At 40.0% G+C, this 25,485-nt stretch overlaps 1 protein-coding gene across 16 annotated transcripts in view; it reads right to left on the bottom strand.

The window, feature by feature from the left end:
* Positions 1-25,485, bottom strand: part of CCDC91 (coiled-coil domain containing 91) — a 205,671-nt gene that overhangs the window by 143,214 nt on the left and 36,972 nt on the right. For all 16 annotated transcript variants that reach the window (XR_005845020.2, XR_003071497.3, XR_005845022.2 and 13 more), the window contains one exon: positions 370-447. Coding sequence is in view for 8 of the 16 variants with exons in the window: in XM_046909473.1 (XP_046765429.1) it covers positions 370-447 (78 nt within the window). In the remaining 8 variants the exon portion in view is untranslated. The remainder of the gene's footprint in view (positions 1-369; positions 448-25,485) is intronic.

Here is a 25,485-nt window from a genome sequence, read left to right as displayed (position 1 = left end):
ATTGCTCTGTGAGGTTACAGTTTGTAGTTTGTCAATGCCAAGGAGGTCCAAAATGTAGATGCACGCTAAATAATCAAAATCAATGTTTAACACAATTGACTAAGAATTTTTGTTTCATTCCAGATTTAACTTTCACTACTGAAAATGGCTAACATACTTTATCTGAAGTTTCCCCTTTAACTGAAGTGCAGAGAGAGAAAACACGCTATGTAAAATTTCAGGCCAAGCAGTCTAAACTGGAAGTAGCCAACAAAAGTTTTATAATGAAAGAGGCTGAGCAACCAAAACTAAGAATTAAAGTCAACCATCTGTGGTGCATATTTATTGTACAATATGACACTGGAAAATGTGCTATCTTAACTCATTTACCTTGAACTCTTCAACAATAATACTCAAGGCTTCATGTCCAGCTTTTCTCATATCTTCTAACTCCTGCTTATGCTTTTCCTATACAAAAAACATGGAAAGATTATATACAATATAAGCACATAATATTAATTAAGAGAGTAAATGACAACTATTTTCCTCATTTTTGCTAACTTTCATGAAAAAGCATATACCTCTTGGATTTTTGATTATTATATATGTACTCAAAATGCAAGCTGTTTCTAAAGTTAAACTTAGTTTATATATTAATTTTACTCTAAAACCCCCCAGATCATTCCAAATACTTCTGTTTTTGTTACTGTTATTTTGTTTCGTTTCTCTAATTTTTCTGGTTTCTTGATGCACTTGTGGATGGCTGGAGTTCTGAAGCACTGTTAGTAAATAAAAACACAATTGTAACTTTAAAATGAGGAAATTTTATTTACTGACTATATCATTAACTTATTTTAACTCTTTTATTATCAGATTTAGTTTTCTCAGAACAGCAATACCTATTCCTCATATCACTATTTTTCTAATGTACAGAAACATTCATTTTTCTTCTGCCTTCACATAAAAACGCTTGCATGTAGTTTACAATATGTCTGCAATGTGAATACTTCATTAGACTCTCATCAGCATTTCACACTTACCAATGAGCAGCATCATCTTTTCAAATAATCAGTTGGTAAAAATATGAAAAACTTTCCCATCCTCCCTCATTTCCAGTTTCAGTGAGCTGTTTTTAAATCAGCTAGTACAGCAGATCACAAATGTATTAAATCAGCTTGGAAAACTGGTGCAGAAAACAGAAGGATCTCACAAATCTTATCTTGCAACAATAACAGGTCAAGCTCATACAGAACTTGCACCGCATGTCTACTGTTTTTGGAGGAATTTAAGTTGAAATTAATAGAATTTTGTTGTGGTTTAACCTGACAGGCAGCTAAACACCACACAGCCATTTGCTCACTCTTCCCCAGGTGAGACGGGGAAGAGAACTGGAAACAAAATAGAACTCATGGGTTAAAATAAAAACTATTTACTAAGACAGAAAAGAAAAATGAAAACAAAACCACAACTATATAGACACACACATCCACAACGTAATTACTCACCTGCCAACTGATGCCCAACTAACAAAACAACTGCTTGCCAACCAGCAGCCCACTTGCAAAGCAACATCTCACCACCCACTGACCAATGTCCAGCCAAACCCTGAGCAGCAGCCTGCTCCCCAAACAATTCCCCACAGTTTGATAGCCTTTCTGCATGACGTCACATGGAATGGAATAATCTCTTGCCTAACTCAGGCCAGCAGTCTTGCTGCCTGCTGCCATGCCATAATGGCAGCTGGCCAAGTCTTCTGCACACTCCAATCACTCAGCAACAACAGCATATTGATGAGCTATTAACAGATTCTCATCAGAAACCAGGACAACATCCACCCCTTATTACGTAACATTTACACCATGTTCAGGTCCTACACTTTCCCATGCATCCTGATTATGGCTTCAAGCTGTGCCAGGGAAGGTTCAGGCTGGACGTTAGGAAATACTACTACTCTGAAAGGGTGGTCAGGCACTGGAATGGGCTGCCCAGAGAGGTGGTGGAGTCACTGACCCTGGTGGTGTTCAAAGAACGTTTGGATGTTGTGTTGAAGGACATGGTTTAGCGAGAACCATTGGTGATGGGCGAATGCTTGGACTGGATGATCCTGTGGGTCTTTTCCAACCTTAGCGATTCTATGATTCTATGATTAATCACATGGGTACCATTTCAATAGCCTATGGGCAATCCCTTTAAATTGTCTGTAGAGTACATTTAGTCCACGACTTTGGGCTCCATCTATTCTAACAGTCCTTCAGGGTAGGAGAGATGGTTCATGGTGCTGGATTATTGCATGCTGAAGCCAGTTATGGTTTCGAGAAAAGGGTCTGAATCTATTTTTATTCAATCTAGTTGATTCTTACTGTACTGCTATTGGTTACTGGCTGTTCTCAACAAATATCAAACTCCTTTAAGATACATATCAGATTTCACCATCATTACATATAACCCACCAAGTGAATCCAGGACCATGTATGGGCTTGCCTTTGCTCAGGCATGTCCAACACATCACCTATGGGCCACGTGTTGCTTGGCCCTGCCCATATTGTAGCCCAGCACCTGATCGATGCCCTTGTAACAGCAGCTTTTCCCTGTCAAGTGCCCATCCCTGCGTGAACACTCATCACTCATCAACAAACAACAGCTAGTGTGCAATGGGCACTGTCTGGGTTGAAACTAGGAACAGGGGAGAATTCAGTGCCATGTCAATTCAAGTTAACGTGAATAATTTTATGCATTTTGATACACTGGCTAAACATAGTCCTGGGCACCGGAAAAAATATATGTAGTCTTCCTTTCTGTTTTGATAAAGGAATTTGAGAACAGGTTTAAAATTGCTGAAAAAATCAATTTTTTTTGTATATTTGTGACTCCACTTTCAGTTGACATAAATACATTACTTGTGAATTTTCAAACCAAATGTATAGAACTGCAATCAGAGATTCAACTCAAAGAAAAATCTGATCACGTCTCCTACTAGACTTTTATAAGACCTATCTGATCAGAGAAAAATATCCCTTACTAAACTGTTTTCAAGGGTGAAGGACAGGGAGAGTAGAATTTCATCAAAAATCTCTGATCAAAACATACCTTGAGAACTCACCAAGAACTGCAAAAACTTCCACCGAACCAGACACATTAGTTTCACAAAGAAAAGGTTAAACATCTCACTAGTTTTATGTTTTAGTTGCTCTAGTTTTAAATGCTTCCATAAAAACACAAATAAATAAAAAAAGGTTTGTTATATACTTCAACAATATCATGTATTTTATATGAGGCTCAAGATAATTCTGCTTCACTCACTGTGGTCCATGCAAGCCAAAAGGTTGGACAACCAAGCCTTTCCCCAGCACAGAAATAATCCAAACTGTATTGCCCAGTGTGTTTTTTGTGTTTGCTGTAACAGGCTTTGGATCCTCTATCTCCGACTTCAAAACCTGAGGGATCAAACTTGAGTCTCCCCTGGTGCTTTCTGCCAGAGGCTCCAAGTGGAGCTACTCTCCCCAGCTGCAGCCTAGTGCACATTTTTTACATCTTGTCCTGTCTGTACTGGCCCAAGGGCTGCTGCATGAACTCTCTCCTGTTAAATTTGTTCAAAGGCTTGTTGTAGCTCAGGACTCCGTGTAAAATCATTCTTCTTATGGGTCACTTGATAAAGAAGATTTACAATCAAACTGTAATCCAGAATATATATTCTCCAAAAACCCACAACACCTAAGAAAGCTTGTGTTTCCCTTTTTCTAGTTGGTGGGGATAAAACAGTTATTTTATTGATCACATCCATAGGGATCTGATGACATCTATCTTGCCATTTTATTCCTAAGAACTGGATTCCCTGTGCAGGTCCCTTGACCTTACTTTGCTTCATGTCAAAACCAGCTTTTAGAAGGATTTGGATTATTTTCTCAAAACTTCTTCTGCTGTGTTGCCCCACACTATGATGTCATCAACATACTGCAGGTGTTCAGGAACTTAGCCTGTTCCAGTGCAGTCTGGATGAGACCATAGCAAAAGATAAAAGTCTGTTTCTACCCATGGGATAGTCAATTCCAGGTGTACCGGTGCCCCTCCAATTGAAAGAAAACTGTGGCCAGCACTCTGCTGTCAAAGGGATTGAGAAAAATGCATAGGCAGAATCAATTATAGAATACTACTTATTTGCCTACGGCTCCAGTTCATACTTAAGTTCTAGCATGTCTGGCACAGAAGCACTTAACTTAACTGACTTCATTCAGGCCATGATAGTCCATTGTTAGCCTCCACTCTCCACTGGACTTTTACACTGGCCATATGGGATTGTTAAAGGTGAGCCAGTCTTGCTGATTACTCTTTGACTCTCCAGTTGATGGATCAGCATACAGATGGGAATCAGGTAGTCCCAGCTGGTGCAACACTGCCATCAGTGCACAGTCACTGCAACAACTCGCACCTGCTGTTCCGTTTCTCACAGTCCCATGGCAAAGGGTCCACTGAAAGACTGGGTAAGGCAAGCACAGCTGATTAATGTCCTCCATCTGCAAGAAATATATACTGAAGGCCAACAGTATCCTTTTGGATTCCTGAAGTATTCTACTCTGAGGTAATATCAAGGATGCATGGAGTCTCTGGGACAGACACAATGGGGTGCTTTTGCCACTCATTCCCAGTTAGGCTTATTTCAGCCTCCAAAGCAGTTAGCACTTGAGATCCTGTTACTCCAGAAATACAGATGGGTTCTACTCCTTTATAACTTGATGGCATGAGAGTAAACTGTGCACTACCATCCACTAGAGTCTTACACTCCCATGCTTCTAATGTGCCAGGTCATAAAATCCACACATTCCAATAAACCCATTTGCCCTGTTCCTCCACATGGCTGGAAATAGGGCCCCTCTGGTTCTGGTTATTGTATTCATGAATGCAAACCAAAAGACTTGTTATCCAACTCAGAAATTAGATCAAACCATCTTCTTTGTCTAGGAGACTGTCCATTGGAAACTGGAGCAGCCATTTTTCAGGAAGAATCCCCTGTTTGAATTGCTCTTCCTTGCAACTCTTGTACACCTGCCTCCAGGGTCGAGGTGGATTTGCTAGCCCACTTTCTCATATCCTTTCCACAGTCATGCATGTAAAACAAGAGGGTAGCGTGCAGTATGTACCTACTATATTCCCTTCCTTGAGAACAGGAATGCTTACTTCTAATGGCTAAGGTACTGGTCTTTATATGTAGGAAGTAAGAGATATTGTCTTTGAATTGGTGGAACTCCCATGTCAGTTGATGAGAAACAAACCCATAGGGAGTAGGAGAGATTTCCTTCATATTGTCTAAGTAGACTAGCCTCTTCATCTACTGCTGGAGTTTCATTATCTTTCCAAACCATTGCTGCCACTGCTTCCATACAAGATAGTGCATTCTGTACAAATTACTACCTCACAGACCATGGGAACCTGGTGTTGTCTGGATCTTGGGATAACTGATCACTGTTGAGGTCATACATACATTACCTCCAGCACAGTCAATTCTGTTAGTTGCTGGATAACTTTATCCCTGGTGATCCACTTGCCTGGGTAAAATATCAGGTCTTCCCTGAAGGGACATCTTCCTCTCATGGCTGACAAAAGTCACTTTCATAGGGTGAAGGCTTTTGTCCCTTTTCCATTTGCTTTCATAGAATCATAGAATGGTTTGGGTTGGAAGAGACCTTTCAGATCATCTGGTTACAAATCACCTGCTATAGGCAGGGACCCCTTCCCCAAAACCAGGTTGCTCAAAGCCCCATCCAGCCTGGCCTTAAACACTTCCAGGCTGGGAACATCCAGAGACTCTCTGCGCAACCTGTTTCAGCGTCTCACTACCCTCACAGTAAAGAATTTCATCCTAATATCTAGTCTAAGTCTACACTCCTTCAGGTTATAATCGTTTCCCCTCATCCTGTCACTACATACCATTATATTAAGTCTCGCCACAGTTTTCTTGCAGGCCTCCTTCAGATACTGGAAGGCTGCTGTAAGGTCCTGCAGGAGACTTCTCCAAGCTGAAAAGCCCCAGCTCTCTCAGCTTGTCCTCACAGCGGAGGTGCTCCAGTCCTGTGATCATCTTTGTGGCCCTCCTCTGGATCTGCTCCAACAACTCCATGTCTTTTTTGTGCTGGGGGCTCCAGCAATGGACGCAGTACCCCAGGCAGGGTCTCACAAGACAGAGTACAGGGGCAGAAGCATTTCCCTTGACCAGTTGTTCACGCTTCTCTTGATGCAACCCAGGATACGGTTGGCCTTCTGGGCTGCAAGCACACACTGCCAATTGATGCTGAGTCTTTCATCAACTGACACTCTCAAATCCTTCTCCTCAGGGCTGCTCTCAAGCCACTCTCCAATCAATCCGTCTTTGTACTTGGCATTGCCCCAACCCAGATAGAGGACTTGTACTTGGCCTTGTTGAACTTCATGAGGTTGGCAGAGGTCCACCTCTCAAGCTTGTCCAGGTCCCTCTGGATAGCATCCCTTCCCTCTAGCGTGTCAACTGCACCACTCAACTTGGTATCATCCTCAAACCTGTTGAGAGGTCATTAAATCCCACTGCAGGTGCCACGTCACCTACAAGGATGGTAAATAGCACTGGTCCCAGTACTGATCCTTGAGGATCCATTCAATCAACCAGATGAATATATGCTCACCTGGCTGACCGTTTAAATCTTTTCGCATATCTTGCAGCTCACTCATTGTTAGCAATCGGACAGCTATGAACTCTGACTCTTCCTCCTCCTGTCCTTGTGATGGCCTTTACTCATCCTCATCTTTTAATTCCATCCTCGTTTTAATAGTAGTTTCTGTCCTTACTAAAAAAGCTGACTTTTGTGGACGTTTTTTTCTCTTGCGTATAGGAGTGGTTGATACTGGCACAGATTGGTTCTCTGATTGAACTGCAAGGCCTGTTGCAGGGCCTGGAGAAACTGCATGGCCTGTTGCATTGCTATCAAATATAGAGATTTCTTGCTCTTTACGGTGCTGAATAGTATTGAACAGGGCTTGGCAGGTGTGGGCCAGGTCCCAACAGACTGCAGCGATTTGTGCCTCTTTAGAATTGCGAAGGTAACAGCACAACTTTCCAAATATTTCACTAGTTTTTCAGGATTCTGAAGGTGATCAGAGGTTAAGTTCCAAAACACTGGCAAAGCCCACTATTCTAGGTACCTGCCACCTACACCTATCCAGCCTCAGGGCTAATCCCTGGGAGATCTTTGTAAATAGTGGTTTAACCTTAAACAAAACCTGAAACATATTGAGTAGACATAGCAATAGTAACATGCTGGTTTGAACATTCCCTCTTGTCTCCCCATAGCCTCGCTCCCCACACAAACAAAGAAAAGTGAAATTATTAATAATTCCCAAGATATGTGTTCCAAAGTATGAATATGGCTGCAATATGAAATACAAATACTGAATTCGTTTCCTGACCAGTGTTACACCATACAGAAAAATGATATAATCTATCCTCTGGAAATGATTAACAGTGCAACAGGGAACACATACAACAAGTAGCTGTATGATCAAAAAAGTGAGTAAATAAATAAAATGGAGCATGTTCAATTATGAAAGCCATACGTTACCATTAAAAAACAAATTAATCAGTCTATAACTCCATTAAATTTGATTAGAAAATTCTGCTAAGCCATTTGGTTCCACCTTAGCAAAAAGAGTCTGAAATCATGGTTATACATACTAATTATTGATGCAAACATAATTAGATTCAGATTAACTTGAACAGAATTTATTTTTGCAAAGCCCTGCAAGGACAAATTAAATGAAGCAGAAAAGCTGAAGATGGAAACATTTTGAAGTGTAAATAACTCCTACTTCCAGAAACAATACACAGCATCATCTGTGCACAGCTGCTTAATTGCACTGACATACAGACATCATAAAATAGATCAACTCAGATATCTCATGTAGAAAGGGCTGAGCTAGTCATATTTTTATAGCACAATACTACAGAACTGATATAAAGAAAAAAAATATATGGTTTAATGCTTAATTCTGCAAGTCAAATTTAAATTAGTTCACTGTGAGAAGTGAACAAAAAAAATAAGAAAGCTGTAACTACTATAGTAGCATAACAAGGATTCAAATACTAGATAAAAAAAATCTATGGAATGAGGACGTTCACTTTCAATACTTGTTCTAACAGGAGGGAAAAAGGAGAGAGAGAGGGAGAAAGCATTTCTTACTGAAAAAGACCTTCAAACTAGAATAGTAAGATTTCAATTGAAGATCTGTCTGAAGTACTTGAAATTTAACTGTGAAACACAGTGGATCAAGTGTGCTCACAAACAAAGTGGCATATTTAGTTTCAGTAAAAATTTATCATGATCTAAAGGGCTACCTAGTCCATGGGTATACAAATATCTCTACAGTGGATTCTAAGATTCCACAGCTACGAGGACAACAAAGATTTATCTTTCATTTATTATGGATTACTATAAACCTCTAGCAAATATACTGTGATTAAAAGGCAAATATTTACATCAACAACAAGCTATTACAGATATTACCAGGAAGCAAATTGATATATGTAGTAGATATTGAGGGAATAAAACTAAATAATAGTCATAGCAAATAGATTTAAAAAGGGAATTAGTTATAATAAAAAACAGCAAATATATAGTATAACGAATTCATCAAGTTATCAATACTACTCTCCTAATGTACTTCATTATAAAGTCACTGGTATTATAACAACTATACTTGTGACAGATTATATTTGTCAAAACTACTAATGACAGATTATGCAGATAAACATAATATAAACAATAAATATAAATTTAATAGAGCTACTGGTACCAACTGCATCAAACTAATCCAAGAGATGTGTGTGTGGGGGGGGAGGGCGGAGCATAAGCGTGCAGTGCCAAAAACAACTTCAAAGGGGCCTAACTAAGAAAATTGACTCAGAAGAAACCGATGCCTGAAAATGGGCTCAGGAGTGGTACCAAATAAATAACAAAGTCGCATTTTGAAGACCACCAGCAACACAGAGTTTGCAGTCACATAGGCCTCCACAACAAAGGCTCAGTTTGTCTAGGAAATCTTGCAGGAAAGAATAGTATGCAATACGGTGAATTCTCAAAGACAAAGGCTCCAGTTTGTTAAGAAAAAGAATACTTTTTACATCATAGAGATGAAAGAGAGCGTAGGACACTGCCTCTTAGAGTAGACAAGAGATGCTGCTGATTTGTTTCACCTGAGACAATCCCTGGAAGAGGTCTCCAATTCTCCGACAAAATTTTACTTGTCCCTGACTACTTCCCGCTTTTCAGATGGTAAGTTGTTATAAAAGTTCCTTAGCACTATGCTTTCTGATGGCATTTTCAGGAGGCCATCTGTACCCTTCAAGAATGCTCCTGGTTTACAGGTAAGTTCCAGTCCTCAGCCTGGAAGGTATTTTCTCTTGCCAATGTTTAGCAGATAATTCCTGCTGATTGTGGTTCCAGGGCCAGTCACCTTTATGGCTGCTCCCATCATAAATACAGTGTCCCTCACTAGCACTGCAAAGCAAAAAAGTGGAGTGTGTCTTCTTACAATAACTTTCTCAAGTTTTCCAGAATTTGAAACTTGTCCAAAGTCACATGCCAAATGGGAAGTGACAAAAGAAGCTAAAGCAGCAACACCAAGATATACCTACATGAACATGAAAATCCCATTTAACACATTTTAAGAGTACTGACTTTCTTTAAATACTCCCTAAAGTAAAGGAAATTAATTAATAGAAAAGAACTAGTAGTAAGAAATCAGGTTTGCTTCATTCAGATGCATCAGCCAATGTCTATGACAGTTTAAAGAGAGTATTATTTATTACAAGTACACTAATCTCCTTCTATGACCAGGTGACCCACACAGTGGATGAAGGAAAGACCAGAGACATAGTCTGCCTAGAATTCAGTAAAACATTTGACAACGTATCCCACAGCATTCTCCTGGAGATGCTGGTAGCACATGACTTGGACAGGGGTACTCACTGCTGGGTAAAAAACATGCTAGACAGCCAGGCCCAGAGACTGGTGGTGAATGCAGTTAAATTCAGCTGGCAACTGGTTTCTAGGGGTGTTCCTCAACGGGGAGTACTGGGGCCAGTCCTGTTCAACATCTTTACTGATGATCTGGAGGAGGGGATTGAGTGCACCCTCAGTAAGTTTACAGATGACAACAAGTTGGGAGGAACTGTTGATCTGCTGAAGGGTAGGAAGGCCCTACAGAGGGATCTGGATCCATGAGCTGAAGCCAATTGTATGAGGGTCGACCTGAAAGGAAGTTGTAGTGAGGCTGGGGGGTCAGTCTCTTCTACCAAGTAACTAGCAATAGGATGAGAGGGAATGGCCTGAAGCTGCTCTGGAGGAAGTTCAGGTTATTAAGAAAAATTTCTTCTCAGATATAGTAGTAATGTATTGGAACAGGTTAACCATCTAAGTGGTGGAGTCACCATCCTTGGAGATTTTCAAGAAACATGTAGATGTTGCACTGAGTGACGTGATTTAGTGGGCACAATGTTGAGGGGTTCATGGTTGTACTAGATTATCTTCATGGTCTTTTCCAGTCATAATGATTCTATGTGCAAACCAGTTTTCTGAGTTCATGCTGACTGCTTAGCTCCTGTAAGGCTATGTATCTCCAGAACTATTTGCAAGTCCAAGTCAATATCTTCAAAAGTGATAGTCTCTCTTTCCTCTGAACTTCTGTAGTAATTTAAAATAGCAAACTGTAGGCCCCTAGATGCAAATAAATTATAAAGTGCTTTTCCATCTTCCTCACATAGTTTTTCTGTATGCTATTAAATCACTAAGAATCTTCATATTAGACTCAATTACTCCACTATGTCTTTTCCTTTTCCACAAAAGTTATCAACTCTTTTTTTTTCTTCCAAAGCATCACTTTTAAAACTAACAAATAATATTGAGTGTCATAATGATTCTGTTAATATACCAGTATGTTTTTCTATAACTCAAATAATGGGGAAAAAAAAATAATCTTTTGAACACAACAGAACCAAATGACAAAAAAATTGAGTTAAACGTGATGAGAATAAATCCATAATGTCTAATTATATACACACTAGAGTGTGCTATTGTATATAAGATAAAGATTGTTTGATTAAATAATGTAAGCTTTCCTAAAGTAAGATATGGGATTGCCTTCAGTTCTACAGGATCTTCACTTTGATCACATTATCAGGATGCTAGTGAAAGAAGCAGCTAGAAGCCTATCAATATAAGAACAAATACTGTTACTGGAAGGAAAAAAACCATTTCAGATTCCGTTATATTACCAACAGAACATGTAGTAGGCACAACTTTAAGCTCATCACAGGAACCAAAGAGATACTATAATTTATACAAGAAACACTGCTACCTGGAATGCACAATGACAGAACTCTTTGAAGCGAAAAATGGAGTGAGGTACCGAGCAAATTTTCACGAGCAACTTCCTATTATGGTGGTGAAGACATTTGCTGCTTACTTAAAACTAGGCTGAGCTGGAGATGAGTGATTGTCAATAGACCAGTCTTCTGGGAGACATTATGAATTATTATATGTGAAAGACTATGTAAAGGGAATAGTATGCGAGTGCCTATACATACCCAAAACTATGAAAATTGTAGTCCCCCAAGCAACTGCAAAAACTCTTGAAGCGCTTGCCATATATACTGAAAATTTGTTACATTTAAGACATTAATACTGTGTGAAAAAAACAACTATATTTTATATCTGCTCATATACTCTACAGGATATAGAGACTCTCCACTGAGGATGTTAACTGAGAAAAGACCTAAGTAAGAAGCAGAATTTATTAAACAAACTGTTAACTATATGTTCTTAGCATTAATAAACGTTTTGCTAGCAGAACAGTAAATGGCAAAGTACAGTTGGTTCAGGAAGCCTTCTCTGACTGCCATCAAGTTTCTAAAACACCATGTAGAATGATAATTCCTAGGATTAGAGCTAGATCTGTGCTAGGGCATCTTATGCTACCAATGATTTGATACTTCCCCACATAATCAAGATAATAGGACTTAATACCAAGGGAAAGCCAAGGAGAAAGAGCACATAAGACAACAAACCCAGGAATGCTGTCAGAAGAAAATGCTGGTTAAGCTGGACAATACAAAGAAAAGGCTGAGGTACTTAACACCACCTTTGCCTCAGTTATCACTAGTAAGGCTGACCATGCATGCATAAAGCACGAAAACAAACAAACAAACAAAAAAAAACAAAGTATATAGAGGGCAGAATCAAGGACTGGAAGGAATACACCAATATTGTCTGAAATTAAGAAAGCCAAAACTAAACTGGAATTGAATCTAATAAGGGATATCAAAGACAAGAATGTCTCTCGCAAGTATGTAGGTTGCTCCAAAAATAATGCTTCCTACAACATATACGAAGAGCACAATAACACTACTGAATAGAGAAAATTCTCAGCTACAGAACACTATTTTTCAACAGTCATCAACATTAATTATGCATTTTCACCAGCAAAGAACAACAGCTTGCACACTGCGTTTGTAAAAATCTGCATGGCCATCCAAAATGTGACTTGTCTTTCGCAACACTGTCATCACTGCTGAAATGCACCTGCTGAAGGAGACAGTGTCACACAGGACATGGAAAAGGCAGAGGTACTGAGAGCCTTACTTTACCTGTAAGACCAGCCTTAAGGAATCCCAGGAGGAAAGTCTGCAGTGGAGAAAGGAAGTCTCATCTTCGGAGGAAGGGGATCAAGCCAGGGAATACTTAAGAAAACTGGACATACATGGACCGTAACTCAAGGTACTCACAAGTGCTGAGGGAATAGGTCAATATCACAGTCATCTCAATATAAAGTTCAGAAAGTGAATACTACTTCTCCTGCCAATCTTAACTCCTTTTCCATCATAAAATGTTTTTAGTGTTCCAAAATCTATTTACAAATCAGACATGCTCTCTGAAAACCAGCCAAACAACAGCTGTACAGTAAAACTGCTCCAACAGAGTCTGCCATGTTTACTGAGTGCTGCAAGTCCCTCTATCCTGCTAATCCACGACCTCTTTCTACAACTTATTTCAATAAGAATAATACTGTCTAATCAAATGTATTAATTGCCCAGGCAAATACTGTAATTCAAAACAATGAGCTGAAAACAACACTGAATGAAGATCAATTTCTACCATGAAAGTCAGAAGACAACAGTAGATAGAGGGAGTTGCTTCTAGAGATTTTAAGTAATATCTGTAGAAAAAAAATGCAAATTATCTCCTCCGCTCTTTTTGTGAAGAAGTAAATGCATTAGAGATTTGATATTGAACAATACTAATTCTCCAGCATCCTCAAAAACAGAACTTACGTTTGAAAATCTGAGAACAGCCGATGAAAAATAAGATTGACAGGCAAGTCAAACATATTAACAGAACCTGCAGATCAACCAAGAGACAATCATCTTTTCATCAAGCTGTTGTATTTGCTCCATTAGAAAGGTGACAAGAATTGTGTAGATCAGAAGACAAAATGAAGAACACCTTGGGAATCTAAGCATCAATTCAAGGAGTTTGACATAATGTGAAGAAGACAGAAAGGCTTTGTAAAGACTTGTTCAGCTGATGATCTGCAAGATAAGATAAGCTTCTCTTGACACTGCTGTTCAAAAGAAGAAAGGGTCAAGAAATTAAATAGAACATTTGACACTTAGATCAGACTGCCCAAACCAGAATGATAACTGCATCTACAATTAATGCCAACATTTCCCGTGCACATAGTGAATTGCTAGCAAAATATCAACTTTGAGATTTAAGTCGTTGGTTATTTGCTATACATACCTAACAAATTCCTAAATAACCAAAGCCATGTAGGAAAAAAAAAAAGACAATATACAAGTTGCACCTTCACATGAGACAACAACAAGTACATTGGAAAAGCAGAACTAATCTATTTTATTTTAAAATACAGAGAGAGTACTTCTTCAGAAACCAAACAAAAGAGTTTGTTGCTTAACTTCAGTAAAATCCCATGTGGAAGCATCTCCTACAGTCCCAAAAAAGAACCCCAAGCCACAGATTCACAGATTTTACAATAAGTCCTTCTTGTTTTTGTTGTGTAACTCAGTGAACACAGTGAATTGCAGTTCTACATTCTGAATTACTGTGTTTCATTTACTGTAAAATCTCATAGAACATAAATACATTGCATAGCATGTGTTCCTACTGTAACAAGACAAATGTTTCCAAAGACCAAAAGTGTTACATTTTATGCAACTGAAATTTAAGTTTACAGTAACCAATATTCTGATTAGTATAAAATTTCAAATACTGCATTAATCAGATTTTTGGTTCAGACATTCCTGGCCCTGCCCGTAATTACTAATGTCTGTTTTCTGGCAATGAGCTAGGTCAGACTGGAGTAAAATATTCCAAATAATTTAGTCCAGGGAGTATCCCCTGGATTTCAGTTATGACCTTCCTGAATAGGAATAGACATTTATTTTTCTTGGTTTATGATCAAAGTATTAAATCACAACATCACACAATCATTCCGGCTGGAAAAGATCTCCTGAGGTCATCAAGTTGATCTTCCTGCTGAAAGCAGGATAAACACTGAAAACCAGTTTGTTCAGTTGGACCTTGAAAATTTCCAAGGATGGAAGTTCTACAACATCACTGGTTAAAATATTCTAATGCTTACCTTCATCACATCTTTTTTTTCCTTATACCAAATTCTAACTTACTGTATTTCCATTTACAAACATTATCACTCATCCTCCTGCTCTGTGCCTTAGAACCTGCCTTGCTCTTATATGATCTGTCAGAAATATGATCTTTCTGACATCATCTGTTGGACATCTGTGGACATCTGTGGCAACTCCCAGGGGGGGTTAGAAATAGACAATCTTTAAGGTCCCTTTCAATCCAAGCCACGTTATGACTCTACAGACTGCCAGAAGGCTTCCTCTAACCCCTCCATTCTCCATGTTGAGGTCAACATAAAGCATTCACTGCATTCCCCTCATCCACAATCCAGTTGGTTCATCACAGAATGCAATCCAGGTTGATCAGGCACAAATACCTTTTGATAAATCTATACTGGCTATTCCCGGTTACTTTCTTCATGTGCCCCAAATGGCTGCCAATGACATTTGTTCCATGCACTTCCCAAGGTCCAAAAGGCTGGTAAACAGGTAAATCTGTAAACCATCCTTTTCATCTTCCTCCAGTAATCAGACTTTCCTGAGTCTCCACTATGACAGAGATCTTCCCAGAGTGACATCAGTCAGGTATCGCCTACGCCAAATTCTGCTCTCCCAAATTCCTCTCAAATGTGAGAGGCTGTCCTCTCAAATACTCTGTAGTCTGAGCTGCTAATTCTTATAAATGATAACCTCACCTCCTCTTCTAGACTCTTTCTAATGAGCTAATATCCATTATCCATAATATAGATCTAGCCACACAAAAAAATCCCAAAACGTCTCAGTTATTTCAACATTAGTTTAACCACTGTACACAGCTCCTCTTGCTTGTTTCTTAGGTTGCATGTACTTGCATATGGTCATTCAGCATGGCTCCCTGAAAACTAATTCAATCCTCATGATGCTTGATGAGTGGAAGTCTGGTTATTCTGTTATTTCTTTTACCACTTCTCAACAGTGAGCAGCTAAAATCACACTTAAAAATATATAGAGATGCTAAACTCAGACGGGAAAGCAATGCATAAAATGTCCAAAAGGAACAACAGTATTCAGTCCTTAAGCCTGCTTTTAGGAAACGTGGCTTATTTAGCAAAGACTACAGCTACCTCTAGTTCCTTTATCATCAATGAAGTTCGAGTATTTGGAAAAAAAAAATCATTATTTGGAGCCTAATGTATAAACCTAGACAGCTGAAGAGTATTCCTATGTGAAAACTGTAAAACGTACTAAATTAATTTTTTAGATTGTGACCTAATAGAAACAGATACAAGTCAAAGAAAAAAAAAAAAGAGTCCTCTATTATACTTTCTGTGAAACACTAACATAATTAAGTAAAAGCAAAACTACTTACTCAGGAGAATTTTCTCCCCTCCCCCAAGGAAGAGGAGGAAATAGAGCTTGATTTTAATCTTTTTCCTATTAAAAGGATGACATATTTAATCTATTTTCTTCATCTAAGCAGTCTTCAAATAATCAAAAATAAAATTTTAATTAAACCAGAACATATCAGATATATCAAATATATCACATTCTGAAAAAGACAGCACTTATCGATACTGCATTAAGTTACTCACAGATAGCCAAAAGCGATTACAACGTTAGCTTTTTAAAAACATACAGACCTGTGACATTTTAATAATGACATTATTAAACTATATGGTCTAAGCCATCTTATGCTCAGTACTGGGACCACTCGTATTACACATCTTTACAAATGATCTTGATGAGGGGATTGAATGCAGTCTCAGTAAATTTGCAGTCAACATCAAGCTGGGAGGGAATGCTGATATGCCAGAGGTTAGAAAGGCTCTACAGAGGGACATGGATAGACTGGATCAATAAGCCAAGGCAAACTGTATGAGTTTCACTAGGGCCAAGTGTCGGGTCCCTGTACAGAAAGACTTTCTTAAAGATCTGAAAGAAAACTGCCAACCAATCTTCCTCCTGCACCAACAAAGAACAGGCAAAGTGACATGAACAGAATTAACATGAATAAAATCTAATTTGTCTTTCCTTCTCCCACTGTCTTTGACTGAGAAATGTGCTTCCCTCAAAGACTTGCATGCACATAACTGAGACAGTAACTGACTTTTTCATTCCTGTACCTAGCACTCACTCACTCTTCAGATCATTATTACTTTGCCATTATATTTCTTATACGTTACAGTCTTCCATCTCACGCTCTTCTTTCCTGTAGCCATAACAAAACCATGTTTTATCTCTGAAATTCTTCATTTGGAAAACAGTAATCATCTTCATAGCTCTCTTTAATCTAATGCACTTTCAGAAAAGTAAAATTAAAAAAAATGAAAAAAAAAAGAAATCACTATTTCCAAGTGAAATCAAGAGGACAAAATGGACAAGAGAGCGTCAGTGTGAGTCCTCCTGCTGCTAAAAAGTGAAAAGGAGAGGCATAGAGATTCTAATTTGGATGCAAATACCACTTCCTCTAATTCTACAAACTAAGACCATACATATGCAGTCCTTGTGAATTCAAGAATCTCTCAGTTCCTTTCTACAAGCCAGCTGGAAGGGATGCAGAAACAAGCTCATGATTTGCTCACTGTATAAAGATGAAACAAAACGTAAATAGACTTTTAAAGGCTGTAGAACTGAGACTGAATTTTATTTAAAGTTTTAGCATATTATAATTACATTTGAAACTTTTGGGTATTTTGTGCTCTATTAGACCTCCCACAAAATGGCTAATATGGATGAGAAAAATCATGATTAAGACAAGTTCTTGTTCTGAGCAGCTCCCTTTCTCAAAGGGGCACAGATATTGCTTACAGTAGGGTTCTTGGCTAGAAGTGTTTCAAAAAGTGTAAGGAAATACTTTTAAACTATAGCCTTCCTCAACTGGATGTATGCAGAATAATGAAGCATGTGTAAAGCTACTTAAAAGACTTGAGGCCACATTTAAAAACCTGAACAGGTGCAGCAGATATTAAATATATTTATACATATAAAAATAAAATTTAAAAATTGTTTCTTCCCTCAAAAATACAACTGAGTATCTATTGTGCAATGGAATATTAATCAGCTATGTCAGTGATTTGTATCTGTCAAGATAATGTAACTGGTGGTAACAGAATAGGAATGTGTTGACAGTTTTTGAAATACTATCATAGGAATTACAACATCTAAAAGAGCTGCTATTTTTATTTAATAAACATTCTGCTCTCAAAAGAATATGCAAGTAAAGACAGAGTACTTTGATATAAGAAGGGGGGCAAATGTGACTAGACTGTTGAGAGCTTTTGCATACTTTCATGAAATACATCCAGAATTCTCTTGTAGTCTTTTTTTACAGGATAACTACCATATTCTCTTCTTTTCCTGCATGTGAGATATTCACTGTATTATTGACCAAATCCCGTATAGGCTGAAATAATTTTCCTCAGTCAACACAGTCACAGTAAATACATGATAACAATATCGAAGACTACAAAATATATGTTGGAAAGGAAGAAGGAAGAAAGAAGACCCAAACGTCCCTGGAAGCAGTAATTTCATTGTGTTCTAGTAAGGAATTTCTTCTATGTTCAATCTGAATAATTTTTCTCAAGTCACTCCAAAACAAAAAAATAATCATGACAGTTTTAATTAAAATTGCAACTGCTACATAAAAGTAAAAAGTATGACACGAATTTGACACAGACTTGTTAGTTACACAGTAAATAACCTCTAATGCTCCAGTGTATGAATTTTAGATTGAAATATACTAGGATGCATTCTGTGACACTTCTGAGCTTATTGAAAAGCTATGCGGCAAATATGATTTAGCAATTAAATGGAAAGGACGGGACAATTCTTCAAAGTTGTTTCCAAACTATCATTCTAAAATTTGTTATGCATTTTTATTTTTCCCAAGTATGTAAGCATGAAAAACAGAAATGCTGTAAAAAGTATTTAACAAGTTTGACTAAGTTCTCCACAAATGGATAGCTCTGGTGGAGTCGCATTCCACACTAAAGCAAGGAATCGCCTACGCAAGGAAACAGTTCCTTGCAGCAAGCAGCTGCTGCTGCCATTGCCTTCCATGTGGTAATGGCACTGATGTGGCTGGGCAGAGGCAGGAACAGTGGCTTCTACAGAAGCACTACGAACAGAGCGTGGTATGTCACTGAAAGCATGGTGCAGCAGTCTATGCAGGCAGGGTGAGCACCCCTCTCCAGTTGGAGGTCTAGCTTACTTATTGGCTGCCTTCCACACAACAAATCTAATCATGGTTTCCACTAGGCAGAAAGCCCTTGTGAAAAAGAATGCGGCTACCCAGACCAAGTGTCTGTCCAGAAATGCAGCTGTTCAGGTCTCTGGCTGCAGGGAGTGCCTGAGCCTGCTGCTGACACCAGAGGATGGTAGAGACATCATCTGTGTGAGGTGAGAGCAGGTGGATGATCTGCTCAGCCTGGTCATAGAGGTCAAAGAGGAGATGGAGAGATTAAGGAGTATCAGGAAGTGTAAGCGGAAAATAGACTGGTGGAGCAACTCCCTGTCACATTTATGAGAAAGGTAGGTATCACCTCAACTGGGTAATACACCCCAAGCAGTGCTGGATCCCCTGCCCTGTTGCTGCCAGGAAATGGGAGGAGACCCAAAAGATGGAGAGGAATGGAAGCAGGTCCCCACTCAACATTTCAAGAAACCCCCCCCCCCCTTACCCACCCTCCTTCCAGGTGCCCTTATGAAACAGATTTAAGGCTTTAAAACCTGAGGGAAAGGTAAGTGGGGATGTGGTAGAAGGTCAACCAAGAGGCTGTCTAGGGCAACAAGGTTGACTCCATGCCTCAAGACTGCTTCCACCAAAAAGGAAACAAGGGTAATTGCCATGGGCGACTCCTTCTGAGAGGAATGAAGAGCCCCATATATCAACCAGATACTACCCATAGGGAACTGTGCTGCCTTTCTGGGGCCTGGGTAAGGGATGTTACTAAGAGATTCCCTAGTCTTGTTTGCCCCTCTGATTATTACCCTTTACTTATAGTTCAGGCTGGCAGTGGTAGTTACCAAGAGAAGCTTGAGGGCTATCAGAAGAGACTTCAGGAGCCTGGGGCAATTAATGGACAGTGCAAGAATACAGGTGGTGTTTTCCTCTATCTTTTCAGCGGCAGCAAGGGGTACTGAGAGGACCAGGATCTCATAAAAATGTGGCTAAGTGGCTGGTGCCATTGCAGGAATTTTGGCTTTTTCAACCATGGGGCAGTTTACTTGGCACCTGGCCTCATATCTGCTAATAGGGTCCAACTGGGTCAAAGGGAAAAAAAAAACTCTGACCCAGGAGCTGTCTAGGCTCATTAACAGGGATTTAAAGTATGTTTGCAGAGGGAGGAGGGTGATAGCAAGCCTGCCCACAATGTGTGGGATAGCATAGTTAGGTTAAAGGGACAAGGAGCAACCTGCTACATCTTATGATGATGAAGGCAACAGGTAAACTAAAGGTAAATACTTCAAAGGAATTAAAGAGTTATCCTCAAAGAAGGTAACAAGATGAGCTGCCCTGCTGAAGTGCCTTTATGTTAATACACACATTTTGGGAAGTAAGCAGGAGGAGTTAGAAGTCATCATGCTACTGGAAAACCATGATGTAGTTGCTGTCACTGAACCCTTGTAGGATGATTCCCATGACTGGAATGTGGCTATTGACAGCTACAAATTGCTCAGAAGGGACACACAAGGAAAGAGGGGAGAAGGCATTACCCTCTACATCAGGAAAGGAATAGAGTGTGAAGAGCTGCCCATGAAGAATGGCCAAGAGCAAGTTGAAAGTCTATGGGTGAGAGAAATGGCAACAAAGGGAGATCTGTGGTTGGGGTCTACTATATTACAGGCCACTTGATCAAGCACAGACTGGAAATTAAGCCTTCTTCCTCCATTTGCAAGAGGTGTCATCTTTGCAGGCTCTCATCCTACTGGGGAACTTCAACCACCCTGACATCATCTGGAAAAGTAGCACAGTGAGCTGCAGGCAATCCAGGGGGCTCCTGGAATGCGTTAAGGATAACTTCCTGAGAGAGGTAATAGACAGTCTTGCCAGGAGGGATGCAATGTTGGACCTGCTGCTCACCAATGCAAGTGAACTGATTGGTGACATCACGATTGGAGACTGCCAGGACTGTACTGATGATGCAGTTCATACTCTTGAGGAATATTGGACATACGAAGAGGAAAATCAGGAAGCTTACTTCTAGGAAAGCCAAATTCCAGCTCTTCAGGGAGGTTGGTCAACAAAACCCCCTGGGAATCTGTCCTCAAGAACAAGAGTCGAAGCAGAGCTGGCAGATCTTTAAGGAAGCTTTCCTTAGGACACAAGAGCTCTCTATCCCCAGGTGTAGGAAGTCAGGAAAGGAAGGCAAGAGACCAACATGGAGGAAATGGGACCTATTGGTCAAACCAGAGGACAAGAAGAAAATGCACAGGTAATGGCAGCAGGGACAGGTAACCTGGGAGGAGTACAGGAACACTGCGAAGCTGTGTAGGGATGAGGTTAGGAAGGCCAAGACCATCTGGAACTCGACTTGGCAAGGGGTGCAAAGAAGGATAAGAAAGGGTTCATAGGTATATGCTATTGGAAAAGGAAAGTCAGGAGGGTATAATCCTCACAGTAAGCAATACAGGCAGGCTAGTAACAACAGACAAACAGAAAGCTGAGGTACTCAACATTTTTTTTCCCCCTCTCAGTCTTCACTAGTGCTGCTCTACACACAGCCATCAAGTGGATGGTTAAGAAAGCGGGAACAATGCCCTCTTGCTGTAAATGAAGATCAGGTTTACGACCGCCTGAGGAACCTGAATGTCCATAAGTCTACAGGTCCTGGTGAGATGCATTACAGTACTGAGGTAACGGGCTGACATAGTCACAAATCCACTATCAGTGATTTTTGAAAAGTCACGGTGGTCAGGTGAAGTCCCCAGTGACTGGAAAAAAGAAAACGTCACAACCATTTTTAAGAAGTGTAGAAAGGATTACCCAGGGAACTACCACCCTGTCAGCCTGACCTCTGTGCTGGGGAAGATCATGGAGCAAGTCCTCCTGGAAGCTACGCTAAAGCACATGGAAGAGAGGGAGGTGATACAGGATAACCACAGCTTCACCAACAGCAGGCCATGCCTAACCAACTGTGTTGTTTTTTTTTATGATGGTGTTAACTGCATCAGTCAACAAGGGAAGAGACACTGATGTCTTCATTCTGGACTTCAGTAACAGCCTTTAACATAGTCCCCCACAACATCCTTCTCTCCAAATTGGAAAGTTATGGATTTGATGGGTGAACTCTTCAGAGGATGAGGAACTGGTTATGAGATTGAACCCAGAGAGTGGTAGTCAGTGGCTCAATCTCTGAATGGAGATCAGTGATGAGTGGTGTCCTTCAGAGTTCAGTACTGGGATCACTGCATTTAACATCCTCATCAATGGTGTCAACACTGGGATTAAGTGCACCCTCAGCAAGTTTGTGGATGACACCAAGCTGTGTTGTATGGTTGACACGCTGGAGGGACAGGATGCCATCCAAACAGATCTAGATAGGCTTGAGCAAACAAAGCCAAGTGCAAGGTCTTGCACCTGGGACATGGCAACCCCTGCTATCAATACAACTTGGAGGATAAAGCATAGCCCTGATGAAAAGGACATAGGGTTCCTGGTGGTTGGCAAATGAGCCACCAATGTGCCCTTGCAGTGCAGAAAGCCAACCATATCCTGGGCTGCATCAAAAGAAACATGGCCAGCAGGTCAAGGGTGGTGATTCTATCCCTCTATTCTGCACTGGTGAGGCCTCACCTGGAGTACTGTGTCTAGATACGGAGTCCTCTGTACAGGAGAGATGTGAACCTGTTAGAGTGCATCCAAACGAGGGATGGTCAAGTACTCACAACAATTATATTAATACTGTCTGATACTTCGCATTGAGCACAAACAGAACTCAAGCTGACACAGAGTTCTAGAGTTGCTCTGGTACTCTTTCTAATTCATGTTGGGGTATAATAAACCTAGAAGCACTGCCTTAAAAAAATAACAATAGTAGTTCTACTCCATATAGGCCATCTTAAATGTATATTTACTTTGCACATTCCCATGATTTTTTTCCAATAAAATACTATTCCCAGTGAGGCTCTTGATGAGATAAACTTGCTAGTGAAAAACTCCAATTTGCTGGTGAATTAATATATTTTGGACATTTCAGAACAGTGAAAATGAATTATTTTAAACATGCTTGGTATGAATTTGTGTATTACCTGTAATACCAACTAGTCAATTCATTCAAATGATACAGCATAGAACAGGTTTAGCCAGTAGGAAAGCTCTAAGGCAAAAACTATATAAATTTATATATTCATTAATTTTTTAATTCATTAAACATGCATCCTGGAAAAATGAAGGAGGTTAAGTAAAATTTTTTACACCACTTTAAAAGTAGACAGTCAAAGAAGGTACCTAATTGTTAAAAAATAAATGCTAGGCAACTAAATGATTCTAATGAATTACAGTCATAAAGGTTGGAAAAGATCTCTAAGATCATGTAAGTCCAGACACATCCAACACGTGGGTCACGTGCAGGCCAGCACAGCCTGCATCACAACATGGCCCCTGCCCTGAACCATCCTGGCACCAGCTCTGCCCAACAGAGCACTACAATTTGGCCTGGTCTCAGCCCTGCACCCACCACTCAGCAACAACCAAACATTGTATGCTATTAGCAATGACACATCTGACATCAGGACACAGTGAGGGTGCAGATCAATGCTAACTCACGTTATGGCAAATAATTGTATGCATTTTGATACACTGGCTATACACAGTCTTTTGAACTGTGAACAATATGCAGCCTTGCTTTCCATTTTGATAAAGGAATCTGAGAGCAGGTTTAAAGATTGCTGAAGAACAGAACAGTCATCTTTGGTTTTGTTTTGTTTTTGCATACTTCCAACTCCATTTTCAGTTGACATAAATAGATTACTTGTGAATTTTCAAATAGAACATGCATAATTGAAATCAGATATTCAACTCAAAGAGAGATCTGATCACGTCTCTCTATTAAACTCTCATAAGACCTATCCGATCAGGGAAAAATATCCCTCACTTCACAACATCATCACTTTTTGGCAGTATGTACATTTGTGAACAATTGTTTTTCAGAGGGAAGGACAGGAAGAGTGAAATGACAAAAATCTCTGATGAACACCTAGAGAATTGCAATAGCTTCCATGGAACGACACTGATGTATTAATTTCACAAAAACAATGTTAAAAAACCCACTAGTTTTATGTTTTTTTGTTGCTCTCTTATGTTTTGACTAAAAAAAAAATAATTTTTGTTACTTACATACATTAACAGTACTACATAGACTTGATGATCTTGAAGGTCTTTTCCAACCTGAGCAATTCTATGATCTATGATCTATAAATTATATGTGGCCCAGGACTATTTGTCGTCACTTAGTGCAGCCCAGGCAAACCAAAAGTTTGGACACCCATGATGCAGTCCAACCTTCAATCCATTACCACCATGCCCAGTAAACCCATAGCCCTAAGTACCACATCTACATGTTTTTTCTCACTTCCAGGGTTGGTGACTCAACCACCTCCCTGAGGAGCTTGTTCCAATACCTCACCACTGTAAGAAATTTTTTTCCTAACCTCGAACCTGAACATCCCGTGGCACAAATTAGAGCCATTACCTCTCACCCTATCAACATGTAACTGGTAGAAGAAACCAACTCCCACCTCACTATAATCTCCTTTCAGGTAGTTGTAGAGACCAATAAGGTCTCCCCCAAGCCTCCTCTTCTCCAGATTAAACAATCCCAGTTCCCTCAGCCTCTCTTCATAAGACTTGTGCTCCAGACCCTTCATCAGCTTTGTTGCCCTTCCTGGGACAAACTCCAAGGCCCCAGCGTCTTTTCTATATTGAGAGACCCAAAATCAAATGCAGTACTTGCGTTACAGCGTCACCAGGACTGAATACAGTCCTGTTAACTACCCTATTCCTGACATAAGCCAGGATGCCATCAACCTTTTTGGCCATCTTGGCATACTGTTGGCTCCTATTCAGCTACCTGCTAGCTAACATCCCCAGATCTTTTTTCAGCTCACAGTCTTCCATCCACTCTGCCCCAAGCCTGTAGCAAAGCATAAAGTTTTTATGGCTAAAATGCCAGACATGGCACTTGGTCTTCTCAAGCCTCATACAATTGGCCTCAGCCCATGGATCCAACTTGTCCAGCATCCCTCTGCAAGGCCTTCCTACCCTCCAGCAGATCAACACTTCTTCCTAGCTTGGTGTCATCTGTAAACTTACTGAGGGCTGCTCTGAAAATAATGCCTCCCATTTTATTACATTGGACCATGACTTCAGATGTGGATGTTGGTAGTGTGTGGCAGTAGAGGTTGAACCTTTCCAACAACATTCGGTTACATTCTGTTGCCATGCAACACATGGCAGCAGAGGGACAGTCTGACAAAATGGCATCTGACATGGAAGTGTCTATGAAGGAAAGATGTGTCACTGAATTCCTCCAAGCAGAGAGAACTACACCTACTGACATTTATTGATGCTTGCTGAATGTTTGTGGAGCCAAACACATCTACCAAACAGAAGATGTGAGCGCAGCAAGGCAGAGGATGGCACGTTTCAGAAGTGGTTGCAGCACCACTGATCACCACCAGTAGTCACCTCCACTGATGCAGATTTTTAGAAGTGCAGCCTACAGGCTCTTGTTCATCACTGGTGAAAATGTCAACAATAATGGTGGTAACTATGTTGAAAACCAGTGTTTTGTAGTTGAGAATTTACTCTATCACATGGCGTTATTGTGCTCTTGTATCTG

This window comes from Gallus gallus, chromosome 1 (assembly GCF_016699485.2).
Source record: "Gallus gallus isolate bGalGal1 chromosome 1, bGalGal1.mat.broiler.GRCg7b, whole genome shotgun sequence".
Taxonomy (NCBI): domain Eukaryota; kingdom Metazoa; phylum Chordata; class Aves; order Galliformes; family Phasianidae; genus Gallus; species Gallus gallus.
Note: the sequence above shows the minus strand (reverse complement) of the source record. Positions and strands in the feature narration are given on the sequence as shown.